This window comes from Epinephelus lanceolatus, chromosome 20 (assembly GCF_041903045.1).
Source record: "Epinephelus lanceolatus isolate andai-2023 chromosome 20, ASM4190304v1, whole genome shotgun sequence".
Taxonomy (NCBI): Eukaryota; Metazoa; Chordata; class Actinopteri; order Perciformes; family Serranidae; genus Epinephelus; species Epinephelus lanceolatus.
Window position 1 is genome coordinate 24,572,633 of NC_135753.1, and position 24,839 is coordinate 24,597,471.

The 24,839-nt window shown below is 42.4% G+C and overlaps 1 protein-coding gene across 1 annotated transcript in view; it reads left to right on the forward strand.

Moving 5' to 3' along the window:
- Positions 1-603: 603 nt before the first annotated feature.
- stau2 (staufen double-stranded RNA binding protein 2) overlaps positions 604-24,839 on the forward strand; it is a 128,972-nt gene continuing 104,736 nt past the window's right edge. Inside the window, exons 1-5 of the mRNA XM_033639159.2 lie at positions 604-685; positions 2,535-2,742; positions 2,923-3,053; positions 3,318-3,477; positions 5,785-5,920. Coding sequence (XP_033495050.1) covers positions 2,544-2,742; positions 2,923-3,053; positions 3,318-3,477; positions 5,785-5,920 — 626 coding nt within the window. The 5' untranslated portion in view covers positions 604-685; positions 2,535-2,543. The remainder of the gene's footprint in view (positions 686-2,534; positions 2,743-2,922; positions 3,054-3,317; positions 3,478-5,784; positions 5,921-24,839) is intronic.

Consider the following 24,839-nt stretch of genomic DNA (forward strand, 5'->3'; position numbering starts at 1 on the left):
TTGTGGTGTTGAGGTTTGTGACACACTCAACCATAGGCTTCATCAATCAAACCAAGGTAAACTAATGTCCTATAAAGAGTTTGTAAGCAGGGGCATTGAATCCTACAGGCAGCAGGGTGATCTGCTCAGTCTAGTTGTAGGTTTTATAATTAACCTCACCATTAAAGCCAATGAAGTAGCCTCTCTAAGAAACAAAAATAGGCCTAATTATGGATTTTTCTTATTATTTTTGTAAAATTAGAGTCTTGCATGACTTGTTCCTGTGTAATGCTCCCTTTTAAAAAGAATAATCAGTCAAACTAATCCGCATGAATCCCCTGTGTGCAGAAAACAAGTTTGAAGAGGTTCATTTTTGTTGTGAATCAAAGTTGCACTGCTCCAGGCTCTGAGGAAGCAAACCAGGACTGAACCATTCGCATCGCCGCGGGGGTGGCCGATTCATTCAAGAGACACCTCAAACTGTTAGGATGGTAAGTTAGCGATATGCAGTACTAAACACTGGCCACATAAACGAATCACAATCTTTATAAATGAAGTATAAAAATGACTGGTGATTTGCCTCAAATTGGACATATTTCATTTTTTTTTACCCGGACAAATAACGTGGTCTGTTCCCTCTTCCATCCAGTTCTCTTTAGTGTTTGCCAATGTCGGAGGTGTAACTGGGGTCTGGCCCTGGACAAAGGTAAAAAATACCCTAAAATATTTGTCCCTTGTCGTCGGATAGTCTCTGGAGTATACGCCACGCTGTCGCCGGTCCGTGTATCACGTTGCAGCGGGCTGAAATCCCCCAGACTTTCGTGGAGGATGGGGCGGTATGGAGATGCTAGCAAGAGGGGTGCTCGGCCGATCAGCCATGATGAACGTTAACCGGCTAAAGTAGCGTTGCTGGAGGCGGCTAAACGCTGTATATTCACCGGGAGAAATCACAGCGACGTGTTCGTGACAGCACGCATGCTTGCCACTTCTGTTGGTTTGTTTTTAGGAGCTGACATTTGGAGGAAACGCCGTTTTGTCCGTTGGTAACGTTAGCTTCCTGCTAAGCTGGACACAGGCGAAGCAGTAATGAAGGTTCAGGGGTTGCAGCCAGCCCTGTAGCTGTGTCAGTCAACCCTAACGTACCCACCACCTCTGTGTTCAAGTTACTGTGTGGGTCACCCATGCACTCCGGCTGCTCTTTATGCATGTTACTGTGAGAGTGCAAGAGAAGCAGGAAACATAGAGACCCCGAGGAGCTCAGGGGCACGCAAGATGCAACTAAGATTTATACACAGGGCGAAATGGACCGCATGCATTGCATTAAGGTCATAAATCAGAGTGTAGATTGTACTTTATTTGAGGGATGTGGTTGATATCAGTTGGTTTATGGACATGGCACTGCTCTGTTGTTTACACCAGCGATGGCTCTCAGCTGTAAACAATGGCCACAGTAAACACCGGTAATCATGCTTTCAGGAATCAGAAAACTGTCTGCAGTGACCAATGTGATATTGAACACCTGTCTGAATTCAAACTATTGACTAAAGAAGATATTTATTTTGTCATGCACTCAATTAAATGATTTTATAGATTATTTCATCGTGAAATGGTGATTGGAGACGGTGTCCTTCACCTGCCAGGTTCAAAGCCAGCATATCACAAACACAAAGTGTCCAAGTGCAGTGCCCTGAGTTTCTCCACACTCCAGGGGTCCAGCTCTGCGTCTTACCGTTTGCTCTGACCTCTGTGGGGACGTGAAAGAATTTCCCTCATTTCCCTTCAGTGCCTGCCACATATTAATGTGAACCAGTAGTGGAGAGCCCTCTTGGCAAGACGTTGTGACACAGTTTGTACCTTTTATAATTAATTTATTACATTTGACTAATTCTCTCTCCATCCTTTGTTGATGAGAAAAACATGGCGGTGTATAATGTTACTTATGTTGCATAGCCACAGGCCGTGACCTGCGTGTGGTTGCATCCACCAAAATTTAGCATGCGTGCGGGCATAAAAAGATAAAGTTAATGTGTGTTTTGTTAACTGTTGGACCGTCTCTTCTGTTCATGTTTGCATGTCTACCTCATGTAGGCCATCATACCTCACTTTAGCTTCAAGTAAAATGTGATTGAACGTTCATTGTCTTGTTCAGGCTGCTATCACAGGATTCTCTCCTTTTTTTCCGGGGAGCTTAGCAGCAGTAACATGAGCAAAGCTCCTTCAAATAAAGGTTCATTGTCTGGGTGAATTAGCTGCCAGTGGATCAGAATGTGAGATAGGCCTGGGGCTGCTCAGTTTGAAGTCTGTTCTCCAGGCTTTGCCCACAGAAATCTGTCAAATGACAGCGCGCAGCTCTAAATTGCGCACCTACTGGTTTGGAATAAAGTTAGCCTGAGCACACGTGCAGACAGTTGCATGCTTAGCGATGCACACTTCATTATTGACTTCTTTTCTTATCAAACAACTCCCCAGTCTATTTAAAGTGGTATGATGAGTTTCAGTGATTCGTGTGTTTCTAAATAAAAACTTTAAAGTTGTTAATTGCTGTTGGGTTTCAGGAATAGAGCATGGCTCAAGTGAAAGTACAGACCTCAGCACCCCTGGCTGGTCCTGGCCTCTCCCCCGGAGTTCCCCCGACGGCCATGGCCAGCCCTGGATCCCTGGGTCTGCAGCCCTCCGTCAACGGCACAGGCCCGGCCCCCACACCCGCCTGCCCTGCTCCTGCAGTCGGATATGGGGACGCCCCTGTGTCTGCTACATCGCCAGGTACAACACCAACAGAATATTTTTTTTTATCCATGATAATTAGTTTATTTCAGTTATATCATGTGTCACTCAATCAACTTAGAAAATGTGTGTTACAAATACATGGTAATTATTCATGTATATAGTTCTGTCTCTTGTACTGTAACCATGTTGCTCAGTATACCATGTATTCTGTTTTAGGCCCGCCCCAGGAGAACATGGCAAACCCTAAAGAGAAAACTCCGATGTGTTTGGTGAATGAGTTAGCCCGTTTCAATAGGATCCAACCACAGTACAAGCTCCTCAATGAGAGAGGCCCTGCACATGCTAAGGTAAGGAATGGGGACGTGACACTGAAGTCTAAAGCTGTGTAGAAAAATTGTGCCCGGGGGAAAAAGGTTTTTCTAACTTAAGGAAAAGGGGACACCCTCGCAGTGATGCTTAATTTTCACAAGTGTTTCAGATGTTTGGGTCCTTTAATAAATCATTATTGGTTATGCAGGATACAGCTCAGACTATGTGGGTTCCAAAGGGATGTTGGTAAAAATGTAGTTGCTGTCGGGTAATATTTCTCCCTCTGGGTGTCACTGTTCCAGATCTTCACAGTGCAGCTGACTCTTGGGGAGCAGGTGTGGGAGGCCGAGGGCACCAGCATTAAAAAGGCCCAGCACTCCACAGCTGCCAAAGCGTTGGACGAGAGTGTCCTTCCCAGGCCAGCACCCCGCTCCCCTAAAGTGGACATCAACAGCAACCCAGGTACTGCAACGACAAGACGGTCTCATTGCACTGGTTAATTAAACCGCTTTCCCAAACCCTCTAATATCTGGCTTTTGCCTTAAGTGGAAAAGGTTACAGTCAACATTCAATCCAGAGACAAATTTCTCAGCAGTAGTCACAGGTGTTTATCGGCTCAAGCTCCTGGTTGGCCATGCTAATTCTTGTCTCTTTTCCGGTGCAGCTGTCAGTAATTTCCTAGACTATTTGTCATCTCAGCCACAAATTCTGTCCATCTCCATCCAAGCAGCGCTCAAACATTGTTCCAAATTAGTCGGCACTGAGTTTGAAAGAGAGACTGAAAATAACAAATATAAAAAAGAAGCAACCACCGTCACTTTTTCACTGGCCTCCATACTGCTTTCTGCTGTTGGTAGAAAGTTGCCCTCATGTTAGATTCGTGATTAGGTTTAGGAAAGAGGTCATGCTTTGTATTAAAATGAAAAGATTTCTGCCAGAAAGGGGTTAGGGTTATCATATGCACTGCTTTTTACTGTCTACTAACCATGTTTTCCAGCGCGTTTGTGACATTGAACGTGATACCGAGCTTCATTTAAAAGATCTGTATATATGCACTAATTCTGGTGAAAGTAAAGGGAACAAGAATTTGCCTGTGATAGAATTTAAACACTCTTGTTACTTAATGGGTCAATCCCAGAGTAGCTGATATTATACAGGTGCAGAATGGCTTTTTAAGTGAGGCTGAATGAATTGCTGAAAGCTACAAAGCCAGTTAATGTTTGCCATCAGCTCTAAATGCAGGATTTAGATCGGATTTATTTGTTTTCCCCAGCTATAATAGTTTGAGTAAATGGAAACAGCCCAGAGTGCAAAGACAAATCCATGTCTGATTTCTGTTTATTCTTTCAAGATTTTTGAAAAATTTCAGCGGTGCCTCAGCTTCAGCTGTTGATAACAGATGCTGGCTGAGCAGCCAGACAACATAAGATGGGGAAAATGGCCTGTCAGAAAAAAAGTGGACCTTTTGAGCTTCTTATTAAAGTTGTCAATAGTGAGCTTAATTTTTCAGAGCAAGACAGCTGGTTGTGCTTGCTGCTATTTGTACCGTATTTTAACTTCTCCTCCTCATTTGGTTAAATGGCAGATTGCATCCACTTCAGTGAGGATGGTTAACACTGTTTTCAAACGCCGAGCTGTAGTGTTGTCATGATACTGGCATTGCTAACTTCGATACAGGTCCTTGAAAAATATCGACAATCCATAACATTTTTGATACCAAGAGGAAAAACTGACACAGAGGGCATGAAGCTTACAATTTAAAGTTCTGAGATATAACAAGACTATAACTTGACAGCAACGGCTTTTCTTGTCTTAGCTGGTAGCAGAGACCTGCAGTATTGAGATATTCAAAATTGATATGTATTAATAGATTGATATATTTGATAACACATCTGTGTTGTGGTTTAAAATGCTTTAAAAGTATTTGTTGTTCAGTTCTGTCTGTGAGCACTGTGCAATTATACCCCTACCAGTGAGTAACTCAACCACCTTATGTCAAAAAATCTGAACAGTTCCTTTAAGGACGCATTAGTGCCCTCTGCTGTTCATTTGCTCTTGAGCCAAATGTATTGGTGAAATAAGAAGGGAGATGGGGAGGCCTCTAAAGTCAGAGAGCAGCGCTTTGCTTTAGGACCTCTCTACCTTTCATGTGCAAGTGTGATATAAAGAATAGGGCTGAGGTTAAGGGTGACTGGAGGACACGTGGTGAAGCATTTGCGTCACGCCTCTCTGTCTCCATTACTAAAGGAATGTTTCAGTATTTGGGTTTTTCACCTGGAGGAGCTTGACTTCCAGGCATAGCACTCAGGCCACTTGATATATTTAAAGAACCCATGTTCAGACTCTCTAAATAAAACCAAAGTGCAGGCTTGTGTTTTATCTCAGGGCCAAATTAATACCTCTTGCTCCTCTTACCTCTTCTGCCCTCTGTGGCATTGTTGTAGTGGAAGACCTCATAGCCAGCTTTTAATGGGATTAAGAAAGCCCAGTAATAGGTTATGCAACATCAGCGGGTAGCTTTGGGATTAGCAGTGCACGCATCATACACAGTCAGATAGGCAAGTTTTTAGGTAGATGACAGACATGCTCATATGTTAACATGTTAGAGCACAATGTATTTGTGTTATATTCTAAAAGCCAGACATTTTTTTCTGCAATTTATAAGTTTTAGCAAAGTTTTATGATGCCAGATAGAAATATTTCATCCACATTTTGACAACTCTTAGTATTGCCCTGGGTTTAATCTTTTACATTTACTCCGATACACAGGCAGTATAACACCTACTGTGGAGCTGAATGGTCTGGCCATGAAGAGAGGGGAGCCAGCTATTTACAGGCCTTTGGATCCCAAGCCCATGCCCAACTACAGAGCTAACTACAACTTCAGAGGGATGTTCAACCAAAGGTAAGCTCCAAAAACTGAACTCACCCAGCTGCCTCAACTGTTGACCAGTTCACTCCAAAAACTATGTAAAAAAAAAAACTGTCATATTGTCTCAACAAAGGGGTAATATATCATGATAAGTGATCCTAAAGTGAAATCAAATGTATTTTTGTCAGCTCACTCTAGAAACAAGTCCCTGTCCCACTTTTAGTTTTGCCTGTTAAATTTAATTTATGTAAGCAATAGGCAAATAGATATTTAGTTATTCCTCCACACTACAAATTTTCTGCACTGCAGCATCATTTATTCAGATTTGGATGAACTCAGCCTGGTTATTCAACTGGATCTCAGCAGGTTTAACATCTGTTCTCATACTGTGTGATTCCCTATATTGGAAATCAACGCTGAAACTGTAAGTTAAGGTTTAGAATAGCGTTGCCACAATACCAGAATTTAAAACTTAGATACAATACTAGTATAAAAACACAATACTCAACCTCTACCTCAACTTCTTCTGAAATTAGTTGCAGTGTTGGTACAGAAAAAGTCACCGAACAAACACCTCTTGATCATATGGTGGGTTTGTTGTTGGAGAAAATTCTGTAACAGCCACAGGTTGAGGACCAGTTGACTTCTTCCCTCTTTGTGTAATCTGTGCAGCCTTGTGTTCAAAATCTGATTGTAGATCTTTTTTATTAATAGCTTCAGTATCTCATTACATACCACATTACATGAGTGTGTCTAATGGAGGCATAGCTCATCATTTTGTAACAGCTTTGTTTCCCACATGAAAAACAGAGACTACTGTTTTTAAATTTATCCACTTTTGGAAAGCTTCATTTGTGGAACAGATTGGTGGCTAAGACGCAGAGGGAAAGGAGAGCTCTGAGATTTATCTACCTCAGTTTGGACATGGTCTTGATATATTTTGGATGGCGTCAAACTGCAATGTGTCTTTGATCCCGTAGGCTCAGATGTGTGTCAGACATGGCCCTCCACTCCATATGTTTTCCTAACTGATGAACGTGGTGCCCTCACGGGGTCCTTTCGCACTCAGTCTCTGTCAGTGTCCTTTCTTCCCTTCGTTTTCTTTTGCTTTACTGGAGCCATCCAGCCATTTCCAAAACTCCATAAAAATGCCACAGTGGTGCAATTAATGATCTGCTCTCCCCCAGTGAAGGAATGTAACGTAGGATGTGTTTGACCGGCCTAACATGAAATCCAGGTACACCGTAGTACTCACAGTTAAGAAAGGACAGGATGCCACTTTTTGGGTTTAGTAGACAAGATCAAAAAAATCATCTGCTAAGGAGGGTAGGAAAAAAAGAACGATTCTAAAGAACGTGTTTGAAAGGTAAAGCATAGATGCTGCAGCTTTACATCTTCAAATGTTTGGCTTATCCTTTGTGACCATTTTTGGGGAATGTCTGCTTGATATAAATATTGTACCACATTGGTTTACGGTGTTATTAATGTTCTAAATATTAAGATATCATTTTAAATACTGAGACAAGGTGACACGAGTTGTGCATACAGTTTACAGAAGCTGAGTTATGCGGCTCCAGAGGACACACTGTTCCTGAGAACATGGATAATTTCATAAAGCCAGTATTCATCCAGGTTGGTTTGATATGCATCAAGGAGACGTTAGGATCCCCTCCAGATGGCAGTGTTTCCTCATTTTAAAAATCCTACAGCGCTGCTGTTCTAAGGTGATTGAGCACCCATTTTGTAACAGGCAAGGTAGGAATGTGGTGATTTAATATAGATTTCCAAAGGTATGGATCTCTACAGTGTAATCTGGAGAATATACGTGCAAAGCTTTGCTTATTAAAACACTTTAAACACAGAGGAACGTAACAGAGAAGCAAACATGTCTGTTTTGCTTGTTACATAAACTTTGGCTCATTAAAGTCCTATGGTAAGGTGTTCTGATGCCAAATGTGTGGGATTTATTTTTAAAATGTGAATGCGTTGCCAGAAGAAGCCAGTGATTCAATTGCAGTGTTGGGTAACTGAGTCTAGTCAGCAGACAGTCTAGCATCTGGCTCACATCTTCCACTATTTGATCCATGCAGGAACAAACAGGGGGCGAAAGACTAATGTCTGTGGGGTAGAGGAGAAAATCTGTTTTCCAGCATCTGTCTGTCAATGTCATATGTCACAGGGATGAGTTTCTAAGAGACAGGGTGTATCTGTTCCTCATGGTCTGTTTTGTTTTCTTACGCCGTTTTGTAAGGAAGAGAGAGGGGTGAGGGGATGTGTGTGTGTGTGTGTGTGTGTGTCTGAAACACGGAGAAGACGTTGGAGTATATATTATCCCAAGGTCACTTATGTTTTCATAAGGTCTCTTTCTTTCAGTGTAGTCGAGCCCTGGATTAATGAAAGCGAGACCTTCTGAATATGAATTCTCTTCATCAGGTGACTGACTATGTGGCGGAGTGACAGGCCATATCCACAATCAGTCACCTTAATGATGCTGCAGGGAAACGAAGGTTTCCATATGCCCATGTCCTTACCTATTATGATGAATAAGAGTGATCCGGAGTCATGTTGATGGAAAATCTTACCATTAAAAGGGCAGCCTGGCTCTGATCCATCAGCGCTCTAATCACCACCAAGACCAGTATTGATTCATTCAGAAAGTGCCCTGATGAGAAAATATGGCGATAATATGAAATGTGCATTTATCAGCGTCTTAATGAATCTTATTTATGGTGAAGGGCCTGTGCATAATTTCTTTCCATCCAACTCCACGTTTAAATCAGCGATTCATCTCTGTTATCCTGCAGTCATGACCACGCCATTGTTCATTCTCAAATACTGAACATACCCGGGATGATACGTGTTTCTCGGCTTATTCGATCAGTGACGGAGCTGCTGTGAAGCATTACACTAAAATTCAGCCCAAATGATTCACATAAATATCAGTGAATCAGGAAAATATTTTTGTTATCAGGAAATATGGTTGCATCAACCTTTTCGTGGACAATCCCTGACTCCCGTGTTATCATTGGAACACCTGATTGCAGTGACTCATACTGGGCTCCTCCAGTGTATCCATGGCGCTCCCAGCTTTCCCCCTGCTGCTGTGATCCCAGGGGGGCGGGGGCGCCTGCATCCTGCATTCAGTCACTGTTGGAATTTGGAGAGGACTTTCCCTGTTAGAGCAAAGCAAAACAGTCAGAAGCCGCCCACCTCCTCCCAGCCCTGATTTGGTTATGTCAGTAACATTATGTCAGCTGGAAGAACAGTGGGCTGAGTGACTGACTGGGGGTGCTTCGGTCTGTGACATTTCCCCCTGCGATGATGGTCCGGTATTGAGCTGGACGTTACTGCTTTCTCTGCTGGAAATGCAGAAGAGGAGTGGGTCACCTGTGATGTACGTACAGTTTTGTTGTATTGACCTGTCTGGATATTTACACCATTATGAGTGTGAACAGGGCTCCTATTTTTTTTAAAAAGCTGCCCTAAGATATATTTGTATATGAACTTAAGACAAAATGACCACTTGTTATGTGTAAGGGGTCGCTCCTAATGATGATCCCACATGGAATATTAACCCGATCCTATATTTCCACTCAAATCTTAGAATCTTGGTCACAGCTTTTACTTTTGATGTTCCAGCCCACGTCTTTACTGTTTCAATGTCATTGCTCTTATCGACCTTACTTCCTGCTCCAGCAGTAAGGCTGGGTCTCTGTACTTGATATTGTTAAAGTATCAGTCGTGACCCAGTACCACGTTGTATCATAACGTATTTAATCAAACAATACCTGCATTCGATCCTTTTGTACTCTGGAAAAAAAGACTAATTGTATAGTTTTGCTCACAGCCAACCTCTGCAAGTGTTCGTTGATTAAATGACCCATATAGTCTTACAGTCTGTGGTGTGGTGAAGTCCATCCATCCATTTTTACCACTTATCTGAGGCCAGGTTGCAGGGGTTCTCCAGAGTACCAAAGTACTTCAGACACCCCTCTCCCCAGCAACGCTTTGCTGCTCCTCCTAGGGGATCTCGAGGTGTTCCCTGGCCAGACAAGGTTTATAATCTCTCCAGCATGTTCTGGTTCTGCACCGGGGCCTCCTACCAGTTGAACGTGCCCAGAACACCTCTAATGGGAGGTGCCCTTTTGATCAGATACCAGAACCACCTCAACCGGCCCCTTTTTATACAAAGGAGCAGCGACTTTACCCAGAACTCTCTCCGAATGTCCGAGCTCCTTAGCCTATCTCGAAGGCTGAGTCCAGCCACCCTTTGAAGCAAACTCATTTCTGCAGCTTGTATCCACAATCTCATTCTTTTGGTCACTACCCAGAGCTCATGACAATAGGTGAGAGTTGGGACGTAGATGGACCAGTAAATCGAAAGCTTTGCCTTCTGGCTCAGCTCCTTCTTCACCATGACAGTCCGGCGCAGCACCCACATCACTGCAGAAACCACACCAAACCGCCGATCCACCTCTCACTCCATTCTACCCTCACTTGTGAACAAGACTCTTTGCTTGGGGCAGTCACTCATTCCAAACCGTGTGTGTGGTGAAGCTGAGTTGGCTTTTCAGCGTGCGGAGATGCCACCAAATGAGCGTTGGAATGCTCCCATTCACATGATGGATGCCGAATGAAGTTGAAGACAAAGGTATCAAATGAAGTTCTCAATTGGTATTGGTATCACTTTAAGGGTCCCGGTATTCGTACTGGTATCGTAATTTTTTAAACTATACCCAGGTCTGTATACCCAAAATTAATTATTGAAATCAATATTTGCTTGTAGTTGACTATTAATTGCCATAAACCATAGTGCTACTTTTGAAAAACTCTGTATTTTTCAGTGAAAGGTGGTAAAAACCTACACCAACAAACATTAAACATTAAATACAGATATCAACAGTGTTGAATCCTTGAATGCTGAGCTTGTGATTGAGGCACATAAGGGCTCAAAAAACATTCTTGCTGTTTTCTAGACTTGCCTTGTAGCTCTGTGTCTGCGTCCTTGTAAAATCAATGACAGCCTGACGCCTTTGTGTTGCTGTGCATCTCTGTGTGTACCTGCTCATATAAGAAATATAAAGAGACAGTTGCCATGGAAAGATACTTATCCTTGAAAGATGAATAGCCTCATGCCTGCAGGGCATCAGAATAACATCACACAAAGAGCGCACATACACAGACACACAGGCGACAGACAGGTGTACTTTGTCATCTACATCTCTAATTGGGCCAACCTGGCTCACTGAAAAGGCAGATCTGCCCATGAGCGCTTTTCTATATTCAACATTTCCTCTCATCTCTTCCTATGTGGAGGTATCAGATATCCTCTGAGGTCCTCTTCACGCACGCAGTCGCCTTTTTTCCAGCTCACTTTCTCCCACTCGAGTTTATTTTTTTATATAGCTCACTGGCCTGTTGGGCCTCAGAATCTCATACAGCCTAATCGGGACACTGTGTGCTCTTTGGTCCACTCAGGCATTCCACAGATATGGTTTCTCTTATCCATCCCATCATCACTGCTGTCCAAAAACAAAAGGAAGCTGCCAAAGCCCACAAGGTAGAGACTTCATAGGAATAGCTTTTTATTGCATTATGTTTTTTAAAAAATCAGCATGTATCTGCGAGGATCAGTAAATCAGATGCATTCGCTCAGATAGTTCATGAGGTACCACGGGCTACATGCCAGAACAAAGGATAATCTGTCCAAATTGTACAAATGGGTGTAAACTCATAAAGCTGTGTTTTATCGAGGAGACTGGGGGTGGAGGAGTGGAATACAGGTCCAACATAAATAAATGCTTAGAATGATTTGTGCTCAACAGACTCAGTGACACAGAAGTCTGGTCTCTCCTTTCATCTCTCCTCCTCTGAGTGGAGTTTTGTGTTTGTGTATCCCTGTGTGTCCTCCTCTCCTCTGTTGCCTTGATGTATTGAATGTAAAAACGGACCTGAGACCACTATGTGCAAAGCATGTTACATCAGTAGACATGTCTTTTGCAATTCTGCCTTTCAGTACGTCTGGTAGAGTCAATCAGACAACCTAAGTGGGCTTCTTCACAAGAACTCACATCTGTATTTTTGTACAAGTACACCCCACTTACATGTATCTTTTCCCAGGAAATTAGACCCCACTTTTGCTGTAGTGCTTTAAGTGATTTTTCCCATCTTTTGTGTAGCTGTGCAGCATCAATGCTGAGTGGTAAATGGCTGTCAGGAGGAGAGTGCATGTCATCTTGTTGGACAGCACTACTTTTCTATTTCCCAGCATTGTTGTGCAAAAGCAACAGTTTTATCAGATTCTTCCCCTGTATCTGCAAATCTGGGCCACTTGTAGAATTTTTCCTCAACAGATTCCAGAGATACTCCCGTCAAAACAAGCAAAAAAATCTTACCTGTAGTGCTCTTAACGTTCTACATTGTTTTGGTGTGAGGTGCTGAGAATTGGAGATATTGGCCTTAGAGATGTCTACCTTCTCTTGAATATAATGGAACTAGATGGCACTCGGCTTGTGCTGCTCAAGCGCCAAAAACAATTTCAAAAGCAATGTCTCTTTCCAGAAATCAACATCCAGATACTGAAGACAAGGCCTTGTTGTGAGCAGTTTCATGTTTTCTTTCTTCCAAACTACACCAGCAAACCGTATCACCCCGCAGAAGGAAGTATGCCCTTATTGCTAGCTCACCTAGCACCACTGAGCTAGCTAACATTACAGCTCAGCCAAGGAGGACGCCATTAATGTTTCCATCTCGCACAGACACAAGCACAATCCTCTCTTCCATGAGTAGATGCACCCTTCCTTCTGCACGGTGTAGAAAGAAAATAGTCCCTAACTGCTCACTTTAAGGTCTGTGGATTATCTTGAGTAGCTGGGTCATGATTTCTGGAAAGAGACATTGCTGTTGAGTTTTCAAATCGATTTTTTTGGCACCTGTGAGCACTACAAGCCGAGTTCCATCTAGTTCCATTATGCTCAAGAGAAGACAGACCTCTCTAGAGCCAATATCTCCAATACCTGAGTTGCCAAAACAATCGGCAACTCACACCAAAACAATCTAGAATGATAAACAGCACAACAGGTAAGAGGAAAAAAGTGTAGTTTTGATTTTTAAGGTTAACTGTCCCTCTAAACCTATGGACTAAGCCTTCATGCCTTACCACCCAGGACGCTAATGTGTAGAAGTCAAAGAAATGCACAATGGACCTTTTCCATAAACAGTGTTTGAATCATAGACTGTAAAAATAGTGGATGTAGGTACCATGACATCACCCATTAGATAGATGATAGATCAAATTTATTGTCCACCTCAGTGGAAATTCATCTTCGGCTTCTCTCAAACAAAGCAAAGGTACATACAAACATCGTTACAGTGTACAAACACAATATAGAAGAAACAATATTGAAAATAGGCAGGTAAGAGCAATAATTTGCATAAATAATAAAAGAGGGCAGATGTTGTAAAATTATAGCATTCCCTGATTCAGTCACCCTGTGTTCAATGTCTATATGGCATAGAGAATGAAGGACTTCTTATATATGTTCCGGCTGGTTCTATGGATCTTTAATCGACAGCCAGATGGAAGTATTGGTTTGTAGACTCCTGTTTTGAAGCCTTAAGTTTGGCATTTTGGCCGTCACCATATTGTTTTTTTGGAGCCAGAGGTAACCACATTTAGGGGAGAGGCTGGTGCTGTTGAGGATTTGAATGAGAAGCCGAGAACACTGTCAGCCCCTGTGCATTTGTCCTGAAGGGGGAAATTAGCTATAGAGACTGTAGTCTTGTTCACCAGACCTTTCTCAAGAAAAGTCTGGCTGCGCCGACTCTCACTTTAAGATTGGAGAAAAAAACGCCCCAGCTTTTTTTATTTCTTTCAACCAATCACAATCGTTCTAGGCGGTGCCAGCAACAGTGCGCTTGCAAAAATATTGCCGGGGGGAAACAGGTTTTGGTGAAACACACCCACAAAAATATCGCCTACAGGACGCGAACCATGGCAGAAAAATGGCTACATCCCCGCAAGATCAAACACAGCAAAAGTTAGTAAAGGACATGCTGAAAACTGCTACACAACCGGAGGTGGTAGGGCGGGACTTCAGCGGGTGGCTCGTTCCGCCCAGTGAGAGGCTGATCTATGCAACGAACTTCTGCACACTCAGACTATAGAGACCGAAACCATTTATGTATCATCCTGTAAACATATTTATTGTTGCTGTGAAGTTGGCCATTTTAACACGGGAGTCATGGGGATTGATTTGCTTCTGGAGCCAGCCACAAGTGGCTGTTCAAAAAAAAGTTTTTGGCACTTCTGTGTCAGCTTCATTTTTCAGCCCTGGTGGTTGCCACTTGGTCTGTATTCATTTGCCAATCCACCCAGGTGTTCGTAGGAGTCTTCTTTCTCCCCTGATTTCCTGTATGTCTGACGGGGGGCACAAGATCCTTTTTCTGGGGAAACAGACTGAAGTTTTAGAAACATCACTAATCACGCTCCTGTGTTTGGATGCGTCAGTGGGAAAGTGATGAGGAATACAGAAATATCATAAATCTTTCGCAAACTTATACTTGGTTTACTTTGGTTTGGATCATAACAGCAGTAGACACACTGTTGGAAGATGCATCTAGGGCTTTTTTGGTGCCATATTTCTGTTAGGGGAACTGTCTTTTTGCGTCACTGTAGTACTTTTCAGTGCGGGGAAAGTCAAAACAAAGTTTGTTCTGTTAATTGATGCTGCACTTCTACTTTGGTGGTCCCACCACTTGAGAGCTCACTAGGAAATAGGGGAATCTGAGTAACTGTACTTAACATCATGTAATTGGTTTGTGTTGCACTCTCAGCACAAGCAAACCACACTGCAGCTCAAAAATCTCAGTGCTAGTTTGCTGTACAAAGAGTTTAAATGGCACTGTTCTCACCTGATGTGGAGAGACTCACACTAATACTGATACACATTCAATCTGGACAACGATCAGTTAAGAACAACCATTCACCAATCAGTGAAATATGTCGCCCAAGAGATATCTGTACAAAAAAACGAAGGAAAACTATTAACTGAGGCAGAAAGGCTTGCATAGAAAGTTAGAACAATTCGGCCCTAACAAATTGATATAATTTCTTTTCAGAAAACAGCGCAGGAGAGTTTTTTAAATGGAGCAATTCATTTTCCTCCTTTTCTTAATGACAATGAGCATAAAACAGCAGGTTACAGTGTAATGTTCTTAATGAGGACAGCAGGGTCTGATTTTAGACTGATCCCAGCCAGCCATTCCTCTCAGCCAGCCAAGTCTTAACAGTTGGCACTAGAAGGGCATGAGGGTTAAGAAGTGGGTTTCTTTTCCTGCTATGTCACATAAATGCACACATGGTGTAACTGCTTTGCACACACTGGCAAGTCTTCTATTACTCACTGATAATTTTCTGTGCTTTAAGAGTCAGTATTATTCACGCAATGCCTGTTTTCAGTCAGATGATTTCCAGTGGTTGCCTTTTTATTGCCAGCATAATGAAATCAGTCCTTGTTTTTTACCTACTAAGCCCATTTATTTTTTTCTATAGCGTGCTACCTGTCAGTTACAGTGCTGTAAAGCTATCATGTTTGGAAACAAATCTTGATGTACCACTGTGACTCAGCAATAAAGTGTGACAGGAGAGCCGGGGTCGGTTTACACGAGGGCCATGACTTCTCGTGAGCCAGGCATGGGAGGAGGGCACAGAGACAGCACACTGATTACAGAGCTCGCACAAAGGGAGCTTTAATCTCTTGTTCAAAACTGAAACCACAACAAACAGTAAAAACAATGAACACTGTCAGATTGGACAATTTAATTAAAATCGGTTATGAAACCTCTGTTTTATGCACCGAGTCTGTTAGCAATTCTTGATAAATAGCTGTTGTCGGTACAGGCAGTGATATGTGTAGTCCGTATGAGACACCAGCTGTCTCCTGCACAGAGACGCAGCAGTACATTACTCAGGAGGGATATGAGGTAAGGAAATACATCGCCCCCATGATGAACTTTAATGAAAAAGGTTTGGTTATATTAAACTGTAGATTGAGAGCTATAAGTGGCCAGTTGAAAGCCTTGCATAGTGAGCCAACAGCGATTGACTTCACATTTGCACTCCTTGCATTTTACACCTGACTGATTTGATGTGTGTTGGTAACATTGTCTATTAGAACATTTAAAGTATTTAAAGCAAAGATTCACATCTTAATGCTCCGACACATAAACCATTTTAAATTTTTCACCACCGCTGCAATGAATAAATATAGTATCTCTGAGTCAGAGCCACCTCAGGGGACGTCTGTTTGAGTAACGAGTTGTGGCTTCTGTGAAACCGCTACAGGTTTCTCATTATCACTTTAAACCTGTGTGCTTGCACTTTCACACACCTTTTCACATCTTCTCTGTCTTGTCTGTGAGCTGTGGAACACTCTCCTCATCTGAAGGTCACTTGTTTCAACAACATTTTTAAAACCCCTCACTAAAAGCATAGGTTCTGTTTGTATACAGCCTTACTGTATGTTCACACCAGAAGCTTCCAAAGAGGCAAAGTCTTTTGTGGACGCCTGAGAAGCATGACTGTCAAAAATATTTGTGGCTGCTTTGGTCGCTCTAGTCGCTCACCACGTGAATCATTGAACGTTCGATCGTGCTTGTCAATTTAAAGGAGCCCCAAAGCGGACTACTGGCTTGAAAGCAGCGTAGTTGCTGCTTGCTGTCGTCCAGTCGAAAAGCTCATAGTTAGCCTACAGAAAGTTATGTTTGGTCAATGAAAACAGAAAATGTTTGCCATCCCATTCAAACCGAAGAAAGAGAAGAAAACAAAAGAAAAAGGCAAGAAAAATACTAAAATAAATAAAAATGAGATAATAAAACTGCCAAAAAAAGATTTATCTCTGTCCTTTTCCTCCTCCCCTCATACACAACACATGCGAACAAGTTATAAAACATCTCAAACATCTGTAGCAATGAACCAAGGGATTCTTCAATTTACACAGTCTGACCTACTTGGCGATATGTACTCAATCCAGTTTTCCCAAAATCTCTGAAATTTATCCAGTTCCAAACTGAAAATTTAATTATTTTTTCACTAGATGACACAGTTGCGTTTGTCTCATTTGTATGATTTTTTTAATAACCTGTATGATGCAAGGAGCAGCTGACCCCAGGTAGCTTCACATTATCTAATCTGGCCCTAAACCAGAGAAGTTTGGACGCCCCTGCTGTAAAGGCTCTTAGTCTGTCTATGATGTAGGGAGATGGCTGTCATGGTCTTATTGGAAAAAATATTCACACTCTAGAGTGAAAAAGTGCAACATTTCAACTAGGGCTGCCACGATTAGTCGACTAATCGATGACTAATCGACTTAAAATAATCGTGACTATTTTAGTAGTCGACTAATAGGTTTGAGTCACTTTTCATAGAAAAGCATTATAAAAGTACCCCAAAATACAGTGAACTAAAACCCTTTGGCGTGAGTACAAAACAAGACATTAGATGACGTAATTTTGGGGTTTGGGCGAGACAGATCGACATTTTTCAACATTTTAACACATTTTTCGATGAAATGATTAGTCGACTAATCGAAGAAATAATCAACAGATTAGTCGACAATGAAAATAATCATTAGTGGCAGCCCTAATTTCAACAGTAGCAGGTGTCATCAGGCTGAATCATGGATGTATGTATGCTTTTAACCAAAACCAAGAAGCACAGCCACATCACACCAGTTTCAGCTTCTTTACATTGGCTCCCTGTTTGTTTTAGGAATGACTTTACAATCTTATTAATTAGTTTGAAGGCTCTTCATGACCTGGCTCCAGATTACCTCCTACACCTGTGTGAACCTCTGTGTAGTTTGAGATCCTCGGGCAGAGGTCTTCTGCTTGTCCCAGACTGAAGACCAAAGGGGACAGAGCTTTTGCAATCAGGGCCCCGAGGCTCTGAAACGATCTGCCCGAGGATGTAAGGCTGTCTGAGTCACTGGATTAATTTAAGTCTCTCCTAAAAACGTACTCCTATTGGAACGCATATCCTGACTTTATCTGAGCTGTCTATTTTATTGCTATTTTATTGACGCTATTTCCCATTTATTATCTTGATTTCAACTAAACGGCCAATAGAACAGACGACAGGTATAGGCACAAAATTGATTATATTCTTCTGATGTCATAGTCAAATGATTTAAAAAAAGGTCATCATGGCTTCCAATACAATTATCAAATTTGAATTTGGTCTTTTCATCATTTTAAGAAATATATTTCTTTTCCCCAGTGCCATTACTGATCTAATTTTTCATTTATTTTGAACACCACTTTATTTCTTTTAGTGAAGACTCTGACATCGACATTAGTGGGCTGAAACAACCTTAGCTTTTCTTTTTATGTTTTATGTATGAGGGCTACGTGGAAAAATTACTCCTTAATGAGCAATTACTGACAAAGAAATGATTTCATGTGAAACCACAGCTCGACCATCATATTGAATCCATTTCTCCCATGTGGGTTAGTGGTTTCTAACCTCAGATAGGGTCCGAGGAACTTTGACTACACCCCCCCACCCCAACATCATGTTTACACGATGACACGGACTGCTTTCTCACACCACTGTGTATTTTCTACATTAGCAATTGCGTGAGGCTGAAGGGAAGGAAAGCAATCAGTGATGGACACGGGGAATGAAGCATGGATGTTGGGAGGGAGAGAAAACAAGTAAAGGTCTGACAGCAGATTGGAGGAAAGTGCAGCTGGTGGAGGAGTGAGTCTGTCCAAGTTTTTGCATTCCCCCCCACCCCCACCCCCTCAAATCTCTGTCACCCTTTTAATCCCAGTACAGCCCTAGAGCCCTTTACAAGACTGAGTCAGTTGTGTGTGTTGATGTGTGTGTGTGTAATTGTGGTTTAATGCATGCAACTATTTGTGTTTGCATGTGTGGCCAGTAGATGTCTTGGTGGTCAAGCTCACAGATGCTGGAAGATTAAGTGGGCCAGTATGCTCCCTCATTCATGTCTCGCTATTTGTCTGTGTTTGGTTGGCCCACTTTTTCCTGGCTGCTGCTCTTTTGCTGTTTGCTGTCGTAGAGTACACGTGTTTCTGTCCTTAACACAAGAGCAACCCAATTAAAGCAAGTTTGCTTTAATTGCTGTAAAGTAACTACCAGCGGCCTGGGATAACGAAGTGGTTCTCAGAATATTTGCCTTGATTAACAATTATTAACACAGGTCTGCACTGCTGAATGCAACAGAGAGCACTTTAACCAAATGAATCATTTTCTTGCGGACTTGCTTTACCCTTTTGGGCAGTTGTTAATGAATGAACTGACAGTTAAATCTTTGTTTCTCACTAATTTGTACATATCAAGAATTCAGAGTATGCAGATGTAAATGATGCATTCATCCAAGTAAATTCTTTAAGTGTAAAACCAGCTTGAAAGTGCATGGCCTATGAACTAGCCTGGCCACACTAAAAATAGTATAAACAGGTTATTAATTACGCTTGGCTTACCTTTAAAGGCCCCTTTAAGCGGGATTTATAATTGTGTGGCAGACCCTACGCACGTCACCTACACCGTTGTGAGCATTCATACTTGTGCGGTGGTGTGTCTGTGACTTGCAGTTACACCTCCAAAACACTAGTTGGCGGCAGAGGTTTCTGTGAAGTGCTGTAAAGTTTAGTTGATTCAAAACACACATTAAATATGGCCTAATAGTGACAATTTCAATCACACATCAAACAGACATATTTTCCCCACAAATATAACATGCTACTGTTATTAGCACAAGCATATGGCATTTTACATTGTGTAAACTAGCCTAGCAGCTAGCAATCGTTTCTTCTTCTCATGTTAATCCAGGGACAACAACAACATTTAACAAAGGTAACGGTACATAATTTGGCTCCATTACAACTCACAGGGTTCACTGACAAAACAACTGTCATAGGAAACACGTTTTACACTGTGTGATTTTGGGTTGTCCCGGATGGCAGTTGACATTTTCTGATATAAAGTTGGTGAAGTTCGTTTTTGTCACTTAAAAAGGGGGGTTTTAGATCCTGCTATGAGGCATGTCGGACAGCTGATGGTGTCAAAATCCATCCATCTGTTCATCTATCCATAGTCTTAAATAGTTACCCTTAACAGGGTTGCAAGCCTTTGTAGTTGATACTGGCTGACATTAGGCAAGAGGCGGCGTACACCTTGGACATGATGCCAGTCGTTGATGCAAGACAAGACAAAATATATTCATTCATTCAGTGTCAAATTTGTAATTTAGGACTAAAATCCAGCAATGTGACTGTTAATGCGACCCATGATTATCAACCAATCCGAGCACCACACTGGCAAGCTAGCATAATACTGCTACATTTTTTATGTAGTCATTACAGTTGTTTTAAGGAGTAGTACACCAGCAAAGCACAAACAGATGAGACAAATAATCAAAAGAACCCAACAACACAGGCAAACCACAATGACTGCACTATCTGATGATCAATCTGGGTGTAAATTATCTCAGCACCAGTCAAAGGCAGAGTCACGCAGAGAGCAGTACATATACACAAAAATCAGCCACAAAATATACAAGACTCTACCATAAATGACAGAGCCCACCCACACTAAGATCACCCATATATCACGTATTGTGCTACATTATTTGATCACTGAGACGCATGTACATGAATTGCTGCAAGTATCAACGTCTTAATCAGTATTTTATTGGATATTTTACGACTAATGAGAAGTAAAGATGACCACCGATGAGGTTCCTAACAACCGCCACAGTTGACTGAGCCGATTAAGGGTGGCAATATATTCTAAACATAATTGAATTTAATGTGTGTTCTCATGGGCAAAATGGCAGGTTTATGACTAAAAGGAAGTGCTGCATTTGGTTTTCATTGCTGCGGTCTGCACAGGTTTGCCAGCCAAAGCTGTTGAAATGTTCACTGCTTTCTATACACTACCATCTGCAGCTGGTCAATGTCATGTGTTAGATTACAGGCCAGATATTTACAGTTTGCATCCATAGAACTACACAAGCTCTCATGCCACTATGTGTTTGCATCTTGTCTTTTGTTCTGTTCATCTGTGGTAGTCACCCTTCTATAAATGGACTACTGTTCTTCACTGTAATGTCTGAAATTGATGCAGGGTTTTGCAAAATGCCATGCTTAGCCAAAACAATGAAGTAAAGGAAAAGTGGCTATGGAACTCAAGCCCATCTTGCAATGGGATCACTCTATTCGATCCGATCCAATACAGTGATCCACAATGTAAAGTGTATGTCAGCCAGTGGCGTAAAGTTGGAGGGAAATGACCCCTTATTTACTTCCTATCCCCACACTTCTGGCCCCATGCTTAGACCAATCCCATCTTCAAACTCGGCCTTTATTTTGATCTCAACTCCACACCTAGAAACTTTCATACCTACATCTTGCACGGTTGTGGCGTTGTCATGTTGACCAAATCTGTCCACAGACAGACATAAACAGTTGGAAAGTACTCAAAATGGCTTCTGTGGTAGTTCCCGCTACAGTTGGTTTAGCCTAGACCACATTTTACCACAATGACACACACACTGCTTCTTAAAGTCAAGGATGCGTCCTTGGTAGGACGGGTACTTCCAAGTCAGGTGCAGAGGCTAGGCAAGACTCCCTCCTAGCATTCAGTGAACACACATTGGAACAGGCTAGCGAGTGCCCAGGTATGTGTCATTGAAGAGGCCCAACTTTCAGCTCTGGCAAAACATTAGTCTCGCCACCAGACAATCAGAGATCTCCGCCTTCTCATAGTCTGGGGACACTCCTTTCTAAAGTGTGTTTAACACACCGGAGAAAACGGCCGGCAACAAAGCAACGCCTCTTGCATTTTTGAAAAGGACACGCCCTCCCGGAAATGTGCGCTCCCCCTTTTCTTGTCCACAAGGAAACAAACACACAGAGAGCTTGAAAATGGATGCCGAGAGATTTAACTCCGTTTTATCAAATATGTGCTCAGTCCACAAGATTGTGGAAATGAAGGACTTACAGCGACTTTGTTTAAAACTTTTAATGCAGTCAGACTATGTTTACGAGCACAAGAGTTCAGCGAGCCACTGAAGGACCGCCCTGCGGATTTACTATTGGTTCTGCAACGTAGGGAGTTTTTTTTAAATTCTGAAATTATATCCGCCCATCTAAACACAAAATCAGGGAGAAAGACATCAGTCTTTAGTTAAGCAAAGCATCTAAAGACTGACTTGTGAGTCTAGCAAAACATGGGCAAGGAGTTGCGGGTACTTTATGCCCATTGAGAATACACACATACATCCTTGAAAGTTCTCTGAAGAAAGAACTCTGTCTTCGATAGGATCATTGATACTGGAACAGTCCTGGAACAGGATTCGATGATGTAGCCTTCTTGAAATTCAGCCGTTTATGGATCCTTCCTTGGCTTTGAGAAGCACGTACAGACTGACAAGGTATAAGCAATCTCAGCCACGATGACGTTGTCATGGCTGGTAACAATAAGCCATGTCTGTGATACATTCTCATTAGATGTACCCCACGGCCTTGTGGTACAAGACCATGTGACCATGGTACTTTCTTGCATGTGAGCTGTGTTTTTTGCCATTAAAGTGATACGACCTACCTGGCATTACTTACTAACATACATGACTCATGGGTTATGGAAACTAGTGGCTGGATCTGGTGCCATAAATGTAAATATGCCGCAAAATTATAAAGGTAATAAAGAGAAGTAACCTGTTCTACTTAGGAACAAGTGTTAGCACATGCAGTAGGAGAGAATCAGCTGTTTTTTCCCTACACAGGCAATTAGACAGGAAGTAGTTTTCCATGCCACAGGAGAAAATAGTTTCCAGCCGAAATGTCACCCTGTCATTTATAGTAATAATTGCAATACCATATCTCCCATTTCCCAGTATAGGACTGTGTGTGGGCTCAAAAGCTTCGGTGTCTTTGAATGTGTCTGTGTGTGTTTATGCATGAGTCTTTGAGTGATTAAAGATGAAAGAGAAACCTTAACTAACCTGGCTCACATTAAAAGAAAGCTGCAGGGAAGCTTCATTCCTTAAAGTCAAATCCATTACTCACTGCTAAATGCTGATGAGTTATCATTTGATTGAATCATGGCATCAGTCGGTTTTTCTTTGTCACTTATCCCTGAGTCAAAGCCAACACACACACACACACACACACACACACACACACACACACACACACTCACTCACTCACTCACGTCATCACACAGACACAGTGGTGTTTTTTTTTATTCTTTTTCTTTCTCTTTCAGCAGTCTCCACACCCTCCCTACAGGTGTCCTGGTCCAATTCCCTCTCTGTAGTAATAATAATAACAAAAATAATAATTGATAACACAGTACAGGCAGGTCCAGCCAGCATGTGCTGATTTTTGTACTGGCCACGGAGCGCTGACGTGATTTTCCTACCTTTTTTGTCTGCATGATTTTGATGTGTGTGCGTGTGCTCGCCTGTGTTCTTGGCTGACTCGCTTGTGTGTAAGCCACTACTTTCCCACGTTGTGGAGTAGGGTCTCCCACAGGCCTCCCTCCACGTCCCTCTCTCTCTCTTCTCTCCGTCTTTGCTTCCCTCTCTCTGTTCCTCTCCCCTTCAGTCTCCCTCCTCTCTCTTTCTTATTTCTCTCTCTCTCCTCCTCTCTGCACCTGTACTCAGCGCTCCAGCCCCAGCTGCTCCCATCTCAGCTCAGTGCTGTTGGCTGGAGCCCATGTTGCACTTGGCATGTCCTCTGAGACCCTGGGGCCACACTTGACGTGCGAGGACCAGGCAGGCCCCCGCCCAGGGAAGGCTCCTGTGGCCAGGAGGAGCTGAGAGCAGACGGATGAGAGGAGGGCTGTGGGCTGGAGAAAGACCTGCTGGAATTCTGGGAGTAAAACGCTGACTCATTCTTAGGCCTGCTGAGCAGGAGATTGCGGAAAGACGTGAGGAGAGGGGGAAGACCGGGGGAGATATTCAGAGAAATGACAGATGTGTTTTAAGAGTTATCTTGTAGGAGTTACTGTCAGTAAAGAAGCAGCATTTCCGGTATTTTGGTTAAAAAAAATCCAAAAATGCTTCTGCAGAACTTAATCAAGTTCATGGTTGTTTCCAGTTTATGACAACGTGGGTCTTATGTTTTTATAGTTTTGGCCACAGTGTCTGTCTGTTGTGACACCACGGCACTTACCAAAGTAACAGCTGAGATCTGGGAAGAACATGACGCAGCTAAAACAGACTGATGAGGCAAGATCAGCCTTATCTCTTGGACAGTCAGGCAGGTTGAGAACCAGCCAACAAGTTAGTCATGATTTTAAACAGGAATTGGAAATAAGATTGGAGGTTATACTGTGTGTTTTGGTAACTTAGGCAAACTTTGTCAGCACTGCCAACACTTCAAGTGGCAGCTTCACAGTGAAACCAGCAGTGCATTCATACTGTGAGGCAGATGTTGAAATGTTACTGGATTCACAAAGTCAATTTTCTCACATTTACACATTTGTCTCTCCGTCCGTCAGTCGGTCTAGCAATCCACCACTTTGGTCCAGACTGAAATATATTACTTAATTGGATTAATTGCTGTGAAGTTTTGGACAGACATCCATGGTCTCCAGATGATGAATTTTACCGACTTGGTGATTCCCAGGCTTTTGCTGTAGCACCCCCATCAGACTGACTTTGTCTGGAAAACTATTGAACCTACGTCCATAGTATTTCTACTGTGTTCCATTTAGGGATGCACCGAAATGAAAATTTGTGGCCGAAGCCGAAGCCGAATAATATTAAACACTTGGCCGAATACCGAGTACCGAATACCGAATATCATTGTTTAGTTTTTCATTAGTTTTTGCAGATGATCCCCCTCCAGATTAGTGTTGTCACGGTACCAAAATTGGGACCCACGGTACGATACCAGTGAAAATATCATGGTTCTGAGT